Source organism: Hippocampus guttulatus, chromosome 20 (genome assembly GCF_054856545.1).
Source record: "Hippocampus guttulatus isolate MCC_2025c chromosome 20, RoL_Hgut_1.0, whole genome shotgun sequence".
Taxonomy (NCBI): Eukaryota; Metazoa; Chordata; class Actinopteri; order Syngnathiformes; family Syngnathidae; genus Hippocampus; species Hippocampus guttulatus.
Window position 1 is genome coordinate 8450528 of NC_141280.1, and position 16389 is coordinate 8466916.

General features: G+C 42.6%; 1 protein-coding gene across 3 annotated transcripts in view; it reads right to left on the reverse strand.

The window, feature by feature from the left end:
- LOC147187882 (coiled-coil domain-containing protein 85C-B-like) overlaps positions 1–16389 on the reverse strand; it is a 38230-nt gene that overhangs the window by 7073 nt on the left and 14768 nt on the right. For all 3 annotated transcript variants that reach the window (XM_086099702.1, XM_086099701.1, XM_086099703.1), the window contains one exon: positions 1685–1764. In XM_086099702.1, coding sequence (XP_085955828.1) covers positions 1685–1764 — 80 coding nt within the window. The remainder of the gene's footprint in view (positions 1–1684; positions 1765–16389) is intronic.

The following is a 16389-nucleotide window of genomic DNA, read 5'->3' on the forward strand; positions in this document are numbered from 1 at the left end:
TAAAAATTCTAAACTGAAACGCGACAGTCCACTACAAAAAAAATAATACTAAATAATAATTGTTGATAGTCCTGTGAAATTTGAAGGGGCAATGGTGTTCAATCATTTTATTTCAAATCAATTTTAAATTTTTGAAGGTAAGACGAATAGAGCTGTAACAATCTCGGGAAATAATTGTGCAATAAAAATAAATAAAATCCAAAAATGAAGCTGGAGCCAGTCCAGTGAAACCTAAAAGATACTGCAATAAATATGTTAGCAATGTCAAGGGGGAAAAAAATATCATGCAAATGTGTTTAAAAACAAACAACAAAAACAGGAAAAATAAAGACATGCAATGGATTGATTTAAAATCCAAATGAATCAGTGAAACCTTCCGTCTGCATTTCAAGTGAAAGAAGTGACTTGCCGGCAAAATTCGTCATCGTCGTTTAAGATGAAAGAGAACAAAAACAGAGGTGACGTCTGTCAGACATTTGTGAGCGCGCCGCCGTTTGCGTCTAATGAGCAATCCTTACGTCTCCGCACAGACTGACACAACCTCGCCGTGAACCCCCTTTCACTTCCCAAAACGACCCCTCTCCCTCCCGCCTCCACGTTGGCATCTTCCAAAACGTGGGCGAAGTCATCGGGAGGTTAACACCGCTGGATCGTGTCATTTCGCGTCTGCTCGCTCTTTTGCCACGGGGGACTAACCGACGCTCACCATTGAACCCTCCGCCATGAATTTAACACCGAGATGCCGACGACTCCCATCATCTCGTGTTGTGGGTGCTGCTAAAAAAAAACATGCTGCTTCTGGAAGAGTTCAAACACCGGTCGCCGGTGGATCTTTTGGTCGGCCGCCGTTTGACCATCTCTGCAACATCACAGTCTGCATCAAAAATACTTAAACCATGAAGCGCCATGAGATCGATTACCACTCGCCTTGAAAAAGACATTTTATTTGCTGATGCCGATTCCGGGATTTGGCTGCAAAAAAATTCAGATGAATCAGCTGATTAATTCAAATAAATGCTCTATGGGTGCGACGATTAATCAACAACTAATCGGCAATCAAATTAGTGGCTAATTATTTTTGGTCGTCGATTAATCATTTAGATAGCTTTTTTGGGTCAAAATCCTCAAAACTTCAGCTTCTCAACAGTAAAGATCGTCTTTGTGTTGAAACAAAATTAATGTGATTCAGATATTTGTAATGAAATGAAATGAAAGGCCATTAATCAATTCCAGCCCCTTCAAAAACAACTCATTTTTTGTTCCATGCTTTTATTCAAGATAAATAGCGGTGTTGTAAAACATTTTTTTAACTGGTTAAAAACCAAATGTTAGGATATAATATAGTGGAACTTAAATTGTTTTTAAAGGGTGTGACTTGGTGAGTGCCAGTTTAGCCATTTTCCACGCCGTTAATTCAGTTGATCGGCTCCATGCTCCTTGCGAGTGCTTTCATTTTGTATTTGTGTGTTTAAACGTTGGTCCCGTTCAATAAAGAGCTGAACGTGCTACACTCACCACGGCGGCTCTCCTTGCCCACATGTGAGGGCATTACATTACAGTCAGTACCTTAATTGACCCGCCTTTTTCCCCCCAACTTCACTCAATCGGAAAGGTTTCGGTTTTAATCGAGTGTTTTGGGCAATTTCGAATTGAATCGAGGCGAATCGTCACTGTGATGCCTCACCTGCGACAGGAGCTTGTTGTTGTCGTCCTCCAGGATTCGCACTTTGGTCTCTAGCTGCCGGATGTAGTTGGAGGAGGAATCTGCAGCCGAAGAAGAAGAAGATGAAGAGACACCATTAGCATTTCAAAAGACGTCAAGACTGAGAACACGGAAAACGACGAGGCGGCAGACGGCGCCAGAAGGCCCACAGGAGTCCACAACGGCACATGAGAATGTTCACAAACTTTGGGTAGTTTTTCCAAATGTAATTGTGAGCTTTGATCTTCAAAATTTCTATTTCAGAGCAGAAACTTTTATATAAGTCAACCATTTAATTTTGTGACCTGGGATAGGTCATATGGTTTAAAAAAAAAACGGAATTAAAATAATTTGGGAATAGCATAAAAAAACATTTAAAAATTTATATAATTACTGTATTTTCCGCACTAAAAGGCGCACTGGATTATGAGGCGCATCTTCAATGAATGGCCTATTTTGTAATTTTTTTCATATATTGGACGCACTGGATTATAAAACGCAATCTGCATTGCATCCACTAGATGGACCTACGTGCCTTCCGTTCGACTCGAGAGACGTTCATGACCGCCTCCAAAAAACGTAAATTAACGATTCCTTCAATGGAACTCCGAAAAATGAAAATGTTTTGAAGTGTTTTGGTAAAAAGCTAAAAAATAAAAAAGCACTTCCAGTTTAAAAAAGTTTAAATGTGCAAATGAAATAATCACACTTGGCCAAACCCCCGTCAATGCAAATGTGTTCGACCTGCCACTCCACTTTTCATCTCTCCATGTGGTCACTTGGAAAAGGAGGGGAGGTAAAACAGCTGTTCAATAATGTCTGTTTCAAAAGCATAAACATTCCCTGGGCCAATATCCCCGTCTGACCTGACGCCCTCTCCCATTCTTTTCCCGCCACATGTTTGCGGTAAAGAAAATTTAAAAAAAGCAGCAAACTAGCATCACACACCCATCGCATCGCGGCAGAATTTCCTCGCTTGCCATTGTTGCTCGCGGTGGCGGGTTCAAACCGGGGACAGGAGCAGCGAAGTGAGGCGCGTCATCCCCCGGTCCCTGTAGGCGGCACCGAGTCTGTTCTCGCGAAAAAAGCCGCGTTTAATTTACAGCGTCGCAGTCTGACGGCGCGTCGCGAGGGTTGGACACGCTTTTGTTTGCGGAAAGTGGAAAGACAGACAAAAGACACCTGACAAGACCCTTCGCTTTGGCAGATTTGACTTTATACATATTTATCTAAAAGTTCGAAAAGTTTTCTTTGGCATTGCACAACACAGTGCCCCCCACCCCACCTTTATCATAGATTATCATTCACACACACCCAGCTATATCCTTTTAAAAATACAAGCAAGTCCAAATTCCGTAATTGCGTTATTCGTGTAACATCAATGCTAATTTGTAATATTATTGTAAATGGACATTGGCCCATTACCAATTACGTTTTGGCGGTTTAGCGAGGTTTGAAAAAGTCGTGGTTTCAGTACTCGCTAATACTTAGCTGGAACGGAGAATGATCTGAGGGGACTTCTAAGAAAGTTACAACATGATTGTCTGCTCGCAAGCCGCCTCGAAGTTAATCCCTATCATGAACTTTCCTCCTACTTGATGAGCAGAAACGGGAGGGGTGAGCAGTTACACGTGGCAGAAAAGGCGGGAGCAACACAACACAGACGTGATGCAAACACTGATATTTTATTGCTCTGTTGATTAACGTGCACCGTGCTTAAAAAAATAAAAATAAAAAATAGTGCCAGTAGCTACTAGTTAGCCCCAAGGACAACATTCGAAGCTTACGCTTAACCCGGTGTATATTTCTTCTGTCCCAAATATTCGATATTTTGTTCAAAAATAAAATGTGTTGAATGGGCAAAATAAGGCTGTCTTTAATTACCCAAATAATGTTTTTTTTTAATTTGGAGCTGTAATTTTAATACCTTGATAACGAGATATTTTTGCTCAGGCTTATCATATTGTCAGAATCAGATATTGGCCTGTGCCTAGTTGTTTGAAATATATAACATGTGGCTTGACAGTAAACAGAGTGGCATTAAAAATCTTGAAGAAAATGAACGAGGTCTCATTATACACCTTGGCAACTGCAGTGTTGTAACACACAAACAGCGGCGGCGTGCACGTATGAAGACTGGCCTGCCGCTAATCTCCAGGTTGGGCCTTGTGACCCGCTAATCTGGACTCATCTGATGCCGGCCTGACCTTTGACTACCACTCAAGCCGATTAAGATGAAGGTTCTTCACAGACCAATGAATGTGCATCCTTGTTTGGTCTCTTATTGGCCGCCGGAATGTAAACAGGAAATTCGGTTTTACGAGTGGGATTTATTCAAATTGCGTTCGTCCCACTATCAGGAATGCTACACGGACAGACTGTATTGATACCGTCACTTCCTAGTTGTTCTCATTTCACAACTATTCTTTTCCTCAGAGGAAATACAGTCAACTCAAATCATTCGTCTCAATATTTTTTTTCATTGTTTTAAAAAGAACACATTATTAACGATGATGATTAAAAAAAGAAGTCAATAATTTTGTCATAAAACTGAACCAATCTAAAATTTAATTTTTTTTAATGTAGTGGTCGGCCCACAGGTTGAGCTCCAAGTAAGCATTCGCTCACTTCCTGGTTGTCCACCAATCACAGGTGACCTCCGCAATTTCGAAATACACACTAAATCAGTTCTTTTTCCCCTCCTCTTCAGTCTTTCATTCGTGGGATTTGTCAGCGACTGCGCCGCATGTTATTACTTCATATTAAAATGTGCTTCGACAGAATCGATTATTTGCATTTGCATTAATTTCACTGGGAAACGTTGCCTCGATTCACAATGTTGTACAAATTAAATGTAGGTGTTTAATATCCATAGTTTGAACCTCTAATAGAAGCGGTTATAAATATTTTTATGGGGCGTGAATTCGTTTCTCCCCCCCCCTTTTTTTTTTTTAACAAGGATTAGCGTTAATTTTGTTTTATTTTTTTGACAATGACAATTTATTCGCTGACAAACTGCCACACACACACTCGACCCCCACATGCAAATCGCATGTTTCGTGTGTATCAAACGCACGACTTGAATCCTCACCGTGGGGGGCTGCGTTTAAACCTTAGCATTATGTCCGAGTGGTCCTAGCGCTAATCCCTCACAGAGGGTCCTCCTCGCACTTATAACAAAATATTTGTCTACTAAATAAAAGCTCTTATCTCCATTTCAATTACTTTCAAAGCTCGCTGGGCCAGCAAATCAGAGCCCTTTCTGCTTTTCGTCCAAGAACCCCCCCCCCCCCGGCGCGCACTTCCCCGAGGACGGTGGTCCGGCCTAAAATAAACTCATTAGCCGACGGGGCGGGAGTGGGCTCGCTCGCCGCCGTTTTTACTTCAGCATTAGCACGAGCAAAAAGTAGAGCAACATTCACACCTCGGGTCGACTCTCTCTCTCTCTTTCTCACGTGTCTTTGTGTGTGCGTGCGGTGACGCGGACAGCGGCACCATCCGCCCTCCCCGGCGCCCGAACTCCATCCCCAACCGCACGTCGCTTTCAATCATGTCAGTGCGCCGCTGTGACCCACTTCCAGCAGCCTCTCTTTTCCAACCCTGTTGCCGTACTAGCGTGCTGTGCCCCCCCCCCCCCCCACCCTCATCTTGTCCCTCTCTGACCCGGACAGCATCCTTTCTAGGTGTACGGTGGGTAGAGAAAGTCTACACACACCCATTAAAATGCCAGGATTTCAATGCCAGGAGCCTTTTTACGTAGGGATGTGGCTGTGTTCGGAATTAACCAAGCACATTCCAACTCATCGTGATTGGCGGCCACAATTTCATGTGCATCTGACTCCATATAAAGCTCAGCTCGTCTAGGAGGCTTTTCATGACCTTGTTTTGCTTTCTCGGAGTAGCCCGACGGGTTTTCTGCTCACACTGACGAGTATTGGGAGCTGTTCATAATTCCTCTCCAACTTAACTAAGGCATTCAAACTTACTCTCGGTAGGGTGTAGCAATTTTGTCATTTAAATAATGAACTGAAAATAATGGTCCCTAACCCCCGAGCCGCGGACCGGTACCGGTCCGTGGGTCATTTGGTACCGAGCCGCACAGAAAGAATAAATAACTTACAATTGTTCCATTTTATTCATTTCGGAATCTGAAAGATGTTTTATTTCGAAAATTTACCGGATTCTGCGTTACATCCGTCTACAGTATGTGACGCTGGCAAGGCAGGCTTCTCGGTCACACGATGGGTTACCGCTGAAATGAAACCCGGGAGCTCGCAAAATGAGTAAAAAACGTCTTTGGAAAGTCTTTTTTGGAAGGGGAAAAGGCCCAGCCAGGAGACACAAGAGGAGCCAACAACTTATTAAATAAAGCAGCAACACAGTTCACTGAACCAACAGTAAGTTATAACATTGTGAGCATGTCTCCAGCAAGGAGCCATCTTGGGGTCGACATATTATCATAATGACCATAAACAAGGTGCACCGGCGCGGTGTGAGCTGTTAAGAAAATGGAAGACTTTTCGGTGCGCCTTATAGTGTGGAAAATATGGTATTTTACCGTTTTTCAGCAGACCTGGACAGATGCAGTACTCGCCATTTACTTTCTGCTGTATTTGAGACTAGTCAAAGTCCTACCTGCAACCTTTAGTTTCGACCACCTGTTTTGTTTTTGTAAATCTCCAAAGAACTACAAAATAGAAATAAAATGGAACATCAGGTCCTTAGCTCATTCACTCCCAAAGACGTTTTTAAACGTCTTTTCAGACTTGGTCTAGAATTGGCTGGTACTGAATGAGTTAAAACGTGCTGAAGTTAACATATCAAAAACAGTAAGAACTATTTTCTGAGCAATCCAAGTACTCAACACTGAACACTTGCTTCAGATAATAAACAAATAAAACAGACCCTTAAATCAGTGCTGAAAGTTAGCACTTCAGCTAAAACACTGTTCATCATGACAAACTAAAAGTGCTGAAATTAAACAATCACTTCTAGTAGTCTACAGAGGACACATCAACTATGCCTCATTCGTGGGGTGTTCTCGAGTTTAAGTTGCCGAAGAGCTTTGCTATGTATGGCTCGCTCGCTATATTGCTAACGTTAGCTGTGGCTGCACTCGCGACTGGGTGCTTTGCATTGATGTGGGAGGCTAAATTTGAGCTGCTTCGGTGGTACGCAAACTCCTTACAAATTTGGCACAACACTCGACCTTTATCAACCGTGTCATCAAGGGCGTTTTTGGAATGCAAAACAAGCCCCAACAAAATGGCAGCCAATCAATGTCCGCTTCAGGCTGTGACTGACAGTTGTTTCCCCACCCTCAACAATTCAAACACAGGAAGCCAACACATAAAAAGGGCTATTAGAAAAAGGCAACCCACCTACAGAAACAATAAAGGCAGAGATTAAAATTTAGATTAACGCAATTAAAAAAAATAGCGGGTGAAATGTTCTGTACATTAATTAATCACAATTAACGTGATCATTTGACACCTCTAATTAATTTGTTGTATTTATCCGGTCACACCTTCAAGGCTGGTCCCTGAAAATACTGTCTGACATTAAACCGGTCCGCGAGGCAAAAAAAAGGTTGGGGACCGCTGATTTAAATAATACATGCATATAAAACAAATCCAACCTTGGTCAAAACTTTTCGAGTATGAAGTCAATTTGCTGCGTTGCTGCAAACGAAGTGAAATATAACATCTGTTTCTCCACAGTCCATCTGCATCCCCCCCCCCCCCACCCACTGGTTGCCCAAGACGCACCCTTTCAGCCGTGCACTCTTTCCCACTCCCCAACCCACGGGACGACGGGCGGGACGGAGTTTACGGCGGGTCAACGTGAACCGTTCCTCCGGGAGGCAGATTGGAGAGGACGGGAGGTGAGCGGCGTGTCAGGCCCTTTTCAAAACAAATAAATCCCACATGGAACGGAGTGTTGGTGCGCCAGTGCCGTGTTTGTGGGTGGGTGGAGTCATCTCCTTCACGTTTTCAAGTCAAAATCTTCAGACTGTTTAGCAGCCTGCTGAGAACGGAGATCCCGGAGCTTTTAGGGATGCACTTTCATGTGCTCCAAGGCAGATTTGGGAGGCTCCCCGGTGATCAGACTGTTTGCTCGGTATGGGCAATTACCTCAAGATGTTCAAGGGAAAAATGGCACTCAAAGCGCTCCGATCAAAGTGCTCTGATCAGACTATTAAACTATTCGCTTTACAATTCCGAAACACAAGCTGTATGACGCATCAATCATACTACAATGAAGTGTTTTTGATGGTGAAATTACATGAAAGGCTTAAAACAATAAGTGATTTTAAAATACGCAAGAAATTTAAAACAGCGTGTCAAGGTTATTAGAATTATCTAAATTCAAGGACTAAACCGACAAAATATTTGTGAATTGAAAAACGTCTTGTCAATTTTAAAAAAAAAATCCATATTAGTCAATTATTAAAATTAACATTTTTAAACTGAAAAGTGTGATGTCACTTTACAATATGCTCTAAACAAATTGCAAATTGCATACAACCTTTAAAAAAATGTGTTTATAAAAATAAATTGAAAGTATTAAACTACTAAAATATTTTTGGAAAAAATTTTTTCCCCCCATTTATTTCCTTTATTATTAAAAAAAAACATCTGTCTTGTGTGTTATGAATATGTTCTTTAAATGAGTAAACTATTTGGGGGGGGGGGGGGGGGAAATCTCAATAAAAATATTGAATCTCTTAATTAAAATGTCAGAAATGACCCCCATCCGTGTTCGGGATTAAGCGCTGTTGAAAATCAGAAATGATTTAAGAAATTGAAATAATTCAATTTAATTTTTTAAAAAATACACACACACAAAGATCTACCTTACCTTAAAAACATTTAACTTGGTGATTGATTTAACGAATCAAGTACATTATTGTATTTTATGATTCAAAAAATATTTTATGAAAAGTGTTTCATTAAAATGATTCATTCATTATAATCATTCAATTCTACCTGCAATAAATGTGTCATTTTTTTTATTTATGGCTAGAAATGAAAATACAATGAATGGAATGACTCGAATCGTTTTGTTTCCTCAACGCAACTCCCTGGAGGGATCTTGAGAAACAATTGACTCGCTGACACAAACGGAGGATGTAATTACCGTCCCCTTCGCCCTTCACTCAATTTGCACCGAGGTCGCCCGGGAACGCGCTAATGGTGCCACGCTCGTTGCCGCCTATTAGGTCGAATTTACGTCTGCCGTCTGGGAGCGAGCCGCCTGTCAAGTGACTCCGGGCGGGGAAGAGCGGGAATTTTTATTTATAGCCATCGCAAGACGCGCTGCTATCGCACGCGGTGACTGGTCCACCCCCCTGTCGCTTCGATTGCAGTCATGGATGACACCTGCGGTTTTGATCACGTACACACGTTAGAATAAAATGGCAGGACTTTTTTGCGGAATGTTCCGACAAAGCAAAAAACTGAATCACTAAGTCATAACAGCGTCACAGTAACGCCAGAAATATAGATATATTTTTTGCAATGCGTCTCATGTCAAGAATCTACGGCATGTTTGGTTGTTTAGAATTTGGTAATATCCATCCGAATTTCTGTTAGCCCAACGATGGAGCTTCACATTCCACGTTAGCTATTACGCGTTAGCGATACGGTTTAGGATCAATACTTGCAAAATTCCTCGGTGAAATAAAATGAAGTGTCACAAATTTATTTCATGATAAATAAAAACAGCGCAGGGTAAAATAGCTCGCGTTCTCATTTTGTTCAATACAATGGTTAAAAATCCGCCAATTTTAAAAGAGCTAATATCGGCCGATGTAATCAGCCGATTTATTAATCGATGAGGCCCTGGTTAAAATATACCCATTTCATCACAACATGAAGAAATGGCATCATCAAGTATCTGTGCTTGGTATCGGCGAGCACTCAAAGTAGCTTGACTTCAATTTACGGCTGTGTGGATATTTAGTGGACACCGAGTGCGATGTGGCCTTAATCTTTTGATTAGGCTGGAAGAACAGCAATATGGAGGCCGTTTGGATTTAATCCCGCGACATCAAAACCCGTGGGGGGGGATTATATTTGCACCGCAATCTTAATTACTGCCCTTGTGCGTGCGTGCGCGGCCGTGTGCGCCTTTGGGCTGGTTATTTACACAGCAAGATAGATTAGCAACGGATTGCTCGGAGCTATTTGTTTGTTTTGACTAAGGGACGCCGCAACACTTGCTCTTCTCCCCTCAGGATGCAGACGTGCGTTCGCCGAGGGAAGGAACAAAACGCGAAGCGGGAACGCTCTTGTCTGTTGGAAGGATGTGATCTGACGCGGCTGAGTCAGTGAAGCTCATCAACTCCATGGCCGATCGATCGGAGCACTTTTTACAGGTCATATTATTGCAAACTCGGCCTATAAAACTGATCTAAGATTTGATTTAGGAAAAAAAAAAGAAAATGCACAAGCATACTCCCATTAACAGCTCACACTAAACTTGCCGGCGCCCCAATAAACGATGTCTCTGTCTCCTTTCAATCATTACATGCATTTAAAGTCACAGATGGATGGCAACCCCAAATGGACAAAAATAAGACCTGCACCTCACATGCATGTTTTTGTTCACTTTCAAATATATATGAATAATAAAACCCTTTTGCTCGTTTTAATCTGTTGTGTGAGCATTCGGGACTTAACACAAAATACTGCATTGACACCAATTACTACTTTCCTATGAGCCAGGGCTGCGGCGCCATTTTGTTGCTTTTGAGAGCGTTACAAAAGAAAAAAAAAACGCAAAGAGGCGGGGGATTACAGTATATGTCACCGGCGTAAATAGGTGAACAAAGATGTCACCGTTGGATTTTTTTTTTTTAATTTTAGCGCTATTGAATGAAATAGAATCAATTTCAGTCAGCTTCAAAGGATCTCTGGCGAAATGATTGCGACTCACCGCGTTAGCGCTCAAGTGATATTTATTTTCCTCGAGGTCACCACTTTCAGCCAGCGAACGTCGCGATAAACAAAAGCTTCAATTTCCAGCAGCCTCATTCCAGCACGCGTTGCCATGGCGTCAGCGCCCAAAGGTCCCCGCCCTCCCCCCTTCATTTGCATAAATCTGCATAGCGGGCCGCTTGCGTTTTTGAAAGAGAGCGGCGCTGAGCTGGCAGAGGTCATGCTTATGTAAGCAGAGTCAAAGAGCACACCGTTAAGGTGGCGAAAACATTGCCGGCTAAGTACAAGCACTCAAAGCCTTTTTTTTTTTTTTTAGTATCCCGCTCCCGGCCAATGGGATGACCCCTGACAATTGCTCTGTGACATTTTTCGTTCCAGCCACATCAAATAAAAACGAATATATTAATCGCTACCTAGTGGAAAAGTAGTACATTTGTGACAAAGAAGTATGTGGTACAACTCGGCCAACAAAAAGGTCTCTGTCTACTTTGGGATTACAGTTACTAGTGATTACTTCGGGTTGAAACTATGAATAGAGGCTCAGTCCCTATCGCTGAAATGAAAACGGTTTCTCATCAGCACATTTGATTACATTTCCCCCCGGCGGAAAAGGACAAAAGGTCTCCCAATGATGGAACAATTCCCTTGTGTCATGCGGAGCTCTGGCCCCCCGATGAGACGGATGAAACGGCGCATCGGCGGCGCTATTATTGCACTAATTGGCGGCCGGAGGGCAAGAGGAGATTGCGTAACGGCTGCTCGTCACTCTCGGCTCAAATTGGACGGATGCTGGCCCGGTTCCGTAGCCTTCCGCTGACCCCCCCGCCCCTCCCCCTCCCCGCCCTGCAAAGACTGTTGTAGCATGCATGTAGCACTTTATGCTAATGGCTACCCATTATAGAATCTTTTATCAGTTTTGTAGGCCGATTGAAAACCTATTTTATTATTTGAAGTTATGTTAAGTATCTTTTATTTGCTGTGACATGAAACTAAGCAGAAGCTTGTCAGAAACAACTACCAACAAGAGTGATTCAACAGAACTGTGTGCCGTTACTGTAATCCAACAATGTCATGGATGTTGACTTGGTAATAATATATAGGCCTATAAATATTCTTGTATGCTCAGTTTGTATGTTTTACTGCTCCTTATATGTCAAAGTAGTCGTTAACTGAAGGTTTTGAATTACCCTGACACTAATGCTAATTTTTGTTAGCCCGTCTACATTGTTTCACATTAAAAGGTTAGCTTTAAGCTAGCGGCCTTTCTTTTAGACACAATATGTTTGGGGTGAATGTTTTTCAACCGTCAATTAGTTTAGTTCTGTTCTATTTTATACGTCAGTTTGACACAGAAGCTAAACAATGAGTGAGAAACTAACTTGAATCTAACGTGCTCAAATTCTGAACGGGATAATTAACTGAGCAACCGTGCTCCTCAAAGCGATGTTACACAACAGTCTCCCTTTCTCGAGAGCGAAAAAAATTAGAACACGCACTACGGAGCACTTTTTAAAAAGTGTTTTCAAAATTGTAAAATGTGTTTTAAGAGTGTGGGAAGGAGCACAAACAATATTTTTCATAATCGTCTCTGGATGGCCGATTTCACCGGACCGGAATACTTACGAAACATCAAGCGTGTATGTGCGCGAAAGATCAAAGACATGAAAAGTCAAGTTACATAAACGCCGCCGACTTCCCGGCGGTTGGGGAACATACGTGACCTGACAGGCCAACTCGGGGGGGCCTCAAACGCTGCTGCCACTGTTGCTTTAACGCCATCATGAGCCAAGACACACGAGAGCCGCATCCAAGACGACTTGTTTTCTTTCTTTTCTTTCTTTCTTCCCACACTTTGATCGGAGCTGCCGAGCATTCCTGACATTGTCTGATCTTGTCTGACCCTTTTCCCTTGAAATAGAACCCAAGTGAGCGGCGGGACTTAAAAGATCAAACTGGAAGAAAATATTTCACTGATTGGCGCGTTTACCAACTAAACCAGGGTGGGAGGTTGGGGGTAAACTGTTGGTCCAGTGATAGTCATTTTGCTCCGATGCTTGTATTTTCAGGATTATAAATCGCTCCGGAGTTTAAATCGCACTAGCCATAAAAAATAATAAAGAAAAAAACATTTATCAGTCGCACTGGAGTGCAAGTCGTATTTTTACGGGAAATTTATCGGATGAAATCCAACACAAAGAACAGACATGTCATCTTGAAAGGCAATAAAAAAATAAAATAATATAGAGAACAACGCGCTGAATAAGTGTACGATATGCTAACGTTACATGACGCAGAAACAACGAACTGAGAACGGGGCCTGGTATCTTCACGTAACATTAAGAGTTATTCCGCTAACTAGAGCATGAAGAACATGCTAACAAGTTAACCAAACCATCAGTGTCACTCCAAATCACTAAATCCAACGAAATTTTCACCCTCTGTGTCACTTTCAAACAACACCGCCAACTCCGGAGGTAGAAGATGCGGCGCTTCCTCTTCTATGTTGCTTACGTCAGACTCATTGTCGACTTATCAACACGGGCCTAGAGCGCCCTCTTGCGGCTTCATGTGAAGATGTGAAATGATCTGCAGGTAATAATTTTTCATAATTTCACACATAATTCGCTTCAGAGTATAAATAAACTATGAAAAAAACTGTGACTATATAATACGTGAATTTTGTGTGTGTTGACGTGACAGTTGTTACAAGACTGATGATCACTCTAACATGGATGCTAATTTCATTAGCCTGTCTCTGGTGGTGCAAGATTTGTGAATGTTTGGTTGACCGTCTTTGAATTTAAAACATACGATGTTTCATTGTTTTGTGGGTCAGTTTTAAACTAGGGTTCACTGTTTAGCTAACGGCACCCAAAAAAATCCGGAGCGGGGAGTGACATATCACAGGATGTTCGCGAACGAAACAAAACAGGCCTCATCAAGCAGCCTGGAGGCCAGGGTGACATTTGCAGACATTTTAGGAAAATTTAGGGCAGTGCCTTTGATCTGATGACAGGATTGGGATAGTTTACGCCCGGCCGAGATTTTCAACGTCGCTCTACGATAACATGGCCGCAGCACTGCGGTGCATTTAATTTCATCAGGATGTCATTGGATATAACTAAATAAACAATTCCATTTTGCACTCATTGTACAAATAGTCGAGCACACTGGTGTCAAAGTCAAGGCCCGGGTGCCAGATCTGGCCCGCCACATCATTTGATATGGTCCGCGAAAGCAAATCAAACATGTCAACTTCGATGACGCTTGCTAAAATCTGGACCAACATTTCAAATTCTCGTATGTAATTCATAAAAAAGCTAGTTTAAGTTTTCTTGTTACCAAAACCCTCATGACAATAATTTAAAATATAGTTGAATAAACCATCATTCTTGACTTCTTTATACAGTTTCGCAGTCATGTCGAAGGGAACCGGTAACTATAATGTGGCCCGTGACAAAAACGAGTTTAACACCCCTGCTGTAGCATAATGTGTGTGTAGTCAAAACGTTGCGTCCAGGGACTCTTAACAGGGGAGAAATTTTCACAACTAACCGGCTTGCAAATTTTCATATATCAAGTTTGACCCCTCCCGCCATCTTTCAACGCATTCAAATATTTAAACTGAAGTTTACAATGAAACTAACACATTCCACACAATTGAATTTAACAAGCGCCACACACATTGTGGGAGACCACATCTGAAGATTTATTGCTGTATAATTTTGCGCCGCAAAAGTCCCTCAGCTTCATGCTAACATAATGCGACGGTCTGACGGAAATTAGCCTTGATGTTACGCTAATGAGAAACCTTTCAAAAAAACTCACCATACAATCTAATCTGAACTCTCTCCTCTAATTAGACATGTCAGACCTCAGACCCGTAGCTATTAGTTTTATTAGCGAAGCTGGTACCCGCGCGCGCGCACATACACACACACACACACGTACGTACGTACAGTTCATATACACACACATCACTAAAGGGGGGGACAAATTCCATTAGCGGGTGGGACTAAAGGTTTACCGCCAGATGGTTAGCCCACCCTGAATCACCGCAATGGAAGACACCAGCAGGACGTTGTCTCTCCCTCACACACACACACACACCTCATAAACCCTAATGGAAACTCATCAAGTGCTAATTTCATTACTGCAGACCTCAGTGATACCCCATCACGCGGTCGTCAGATTGTTGGGACAGGGGGTGGGGGTGGGGGGTTCGTTTTACGACTTACTTATGTACTTGCATGCATCCTCCCAACCGAAGAGGTGGGCCCTCGACAATTTGGAGACTTTTCAAGAGCTTTGCGCGAGCGCAATGTTCAAGTTAAACGCCCCCCCACCCCTAGATGAGCAAATGTTACTTTGCCATGGAAATTCTGCAGGAGAGTGAGACGCCGCAGCTGGATCCTCAAACCGCAGCGTACGCGCACATTTGTTTTACATGAAACCTCACACATGTGGCAAAGGATGGCGGAATGTTTTGAGATCTTTGCTGAGCCAAGGGATATATTTTACACGATGAGCGAAGTATAAGGACACGTCGCGAAACAAAAATGTCTCTCAAGGCTGATACACGACAAGGGCTCAGCGATATCACGCTTCAATAAATTCTCGCATTGTTGAGATACTTTGATTTACAATTGCGCAAAGCCTCACAGCGCTCAAATTTCTGTCACTCTGCATAAAAGCCAGACTTATTATCTCTGTGCTGATGGAGTATTTGCAAACATCTGCTTTCACTCTGGAAAACAATTTTTGCCCATTTGGTGGCATTTTACGGACCCAACGAGGAACGGGATCTTAATTCTTTTACGTTTGTACATTTTCTGCCATTTGAAAATAACGTCCTGTTTTTGATGGATGATAAAATGTTGTATCCAAAATGTATTGACAAAACAATTGACAGATTACTGAATGATTAAAATCATCGCGGGCCGAGGTTACGGCGCAGTACAAAACAGTTTCTTGCCTTCAACGAGGCCTTAAGAGGTCAAAAGGCACAATTGGGGTAACACCAAATAAAACTCGCGCGTGGTGGGATTCAGACACTTGGTGGCCTCCGTTGTCTGCCAGATGCCCTTGGCGAGACGCTGCGTCAGCTCGCATTAGCGGCAAGGATAGCAAGAACCCGGGGACAGCAGGTGGTCCCACTCGGGACTCAGTGGATTGTACCAATGCAGAACCTGCGACTACTCCTCAGTATTATTCCTACCTGACATTTGACTTGAATTCATGCTTGTTTAAAATAAAGTAGAAGATTAAAGATGGCTAAATGGACCAGTACCGGCTCCAGGCAATACATTATTATTTCAATTTTTTTCATTTAATGCAGGGTTATCAATCCTCTAATCGTCTTATGATAAAAGCTGCAGATTAGCACGGGGGAGGAGGGGAGAAACATATGCTAGCTCGCCTAGCGTCCCACTGGCTGAGATTCAGGGCGGAGTTTGCGTGTTCTCCACATCGGGTCGTGCGCACGTTTTGTTTGTTTCTATATTGCTTGTGTGTCATTGGGATGGCAATACTAGCTTAAATTGCGTGACAGGTGGAGGGGGGTGGACCAGGTCTAGACTGGTGACGAGCCAATCACAGGGTGCATGTAGACCAGGGGTGTCAAACCCATTTTTGTCACGCGCCAGGTTTTAGTTATCGTGTCCCTTGGAGGGCCGTGATAACTGAAACCATATTAAGAAGTCAAGAATATAAATATTCAACTGTTGTTTAAGTTACTGCAATGAG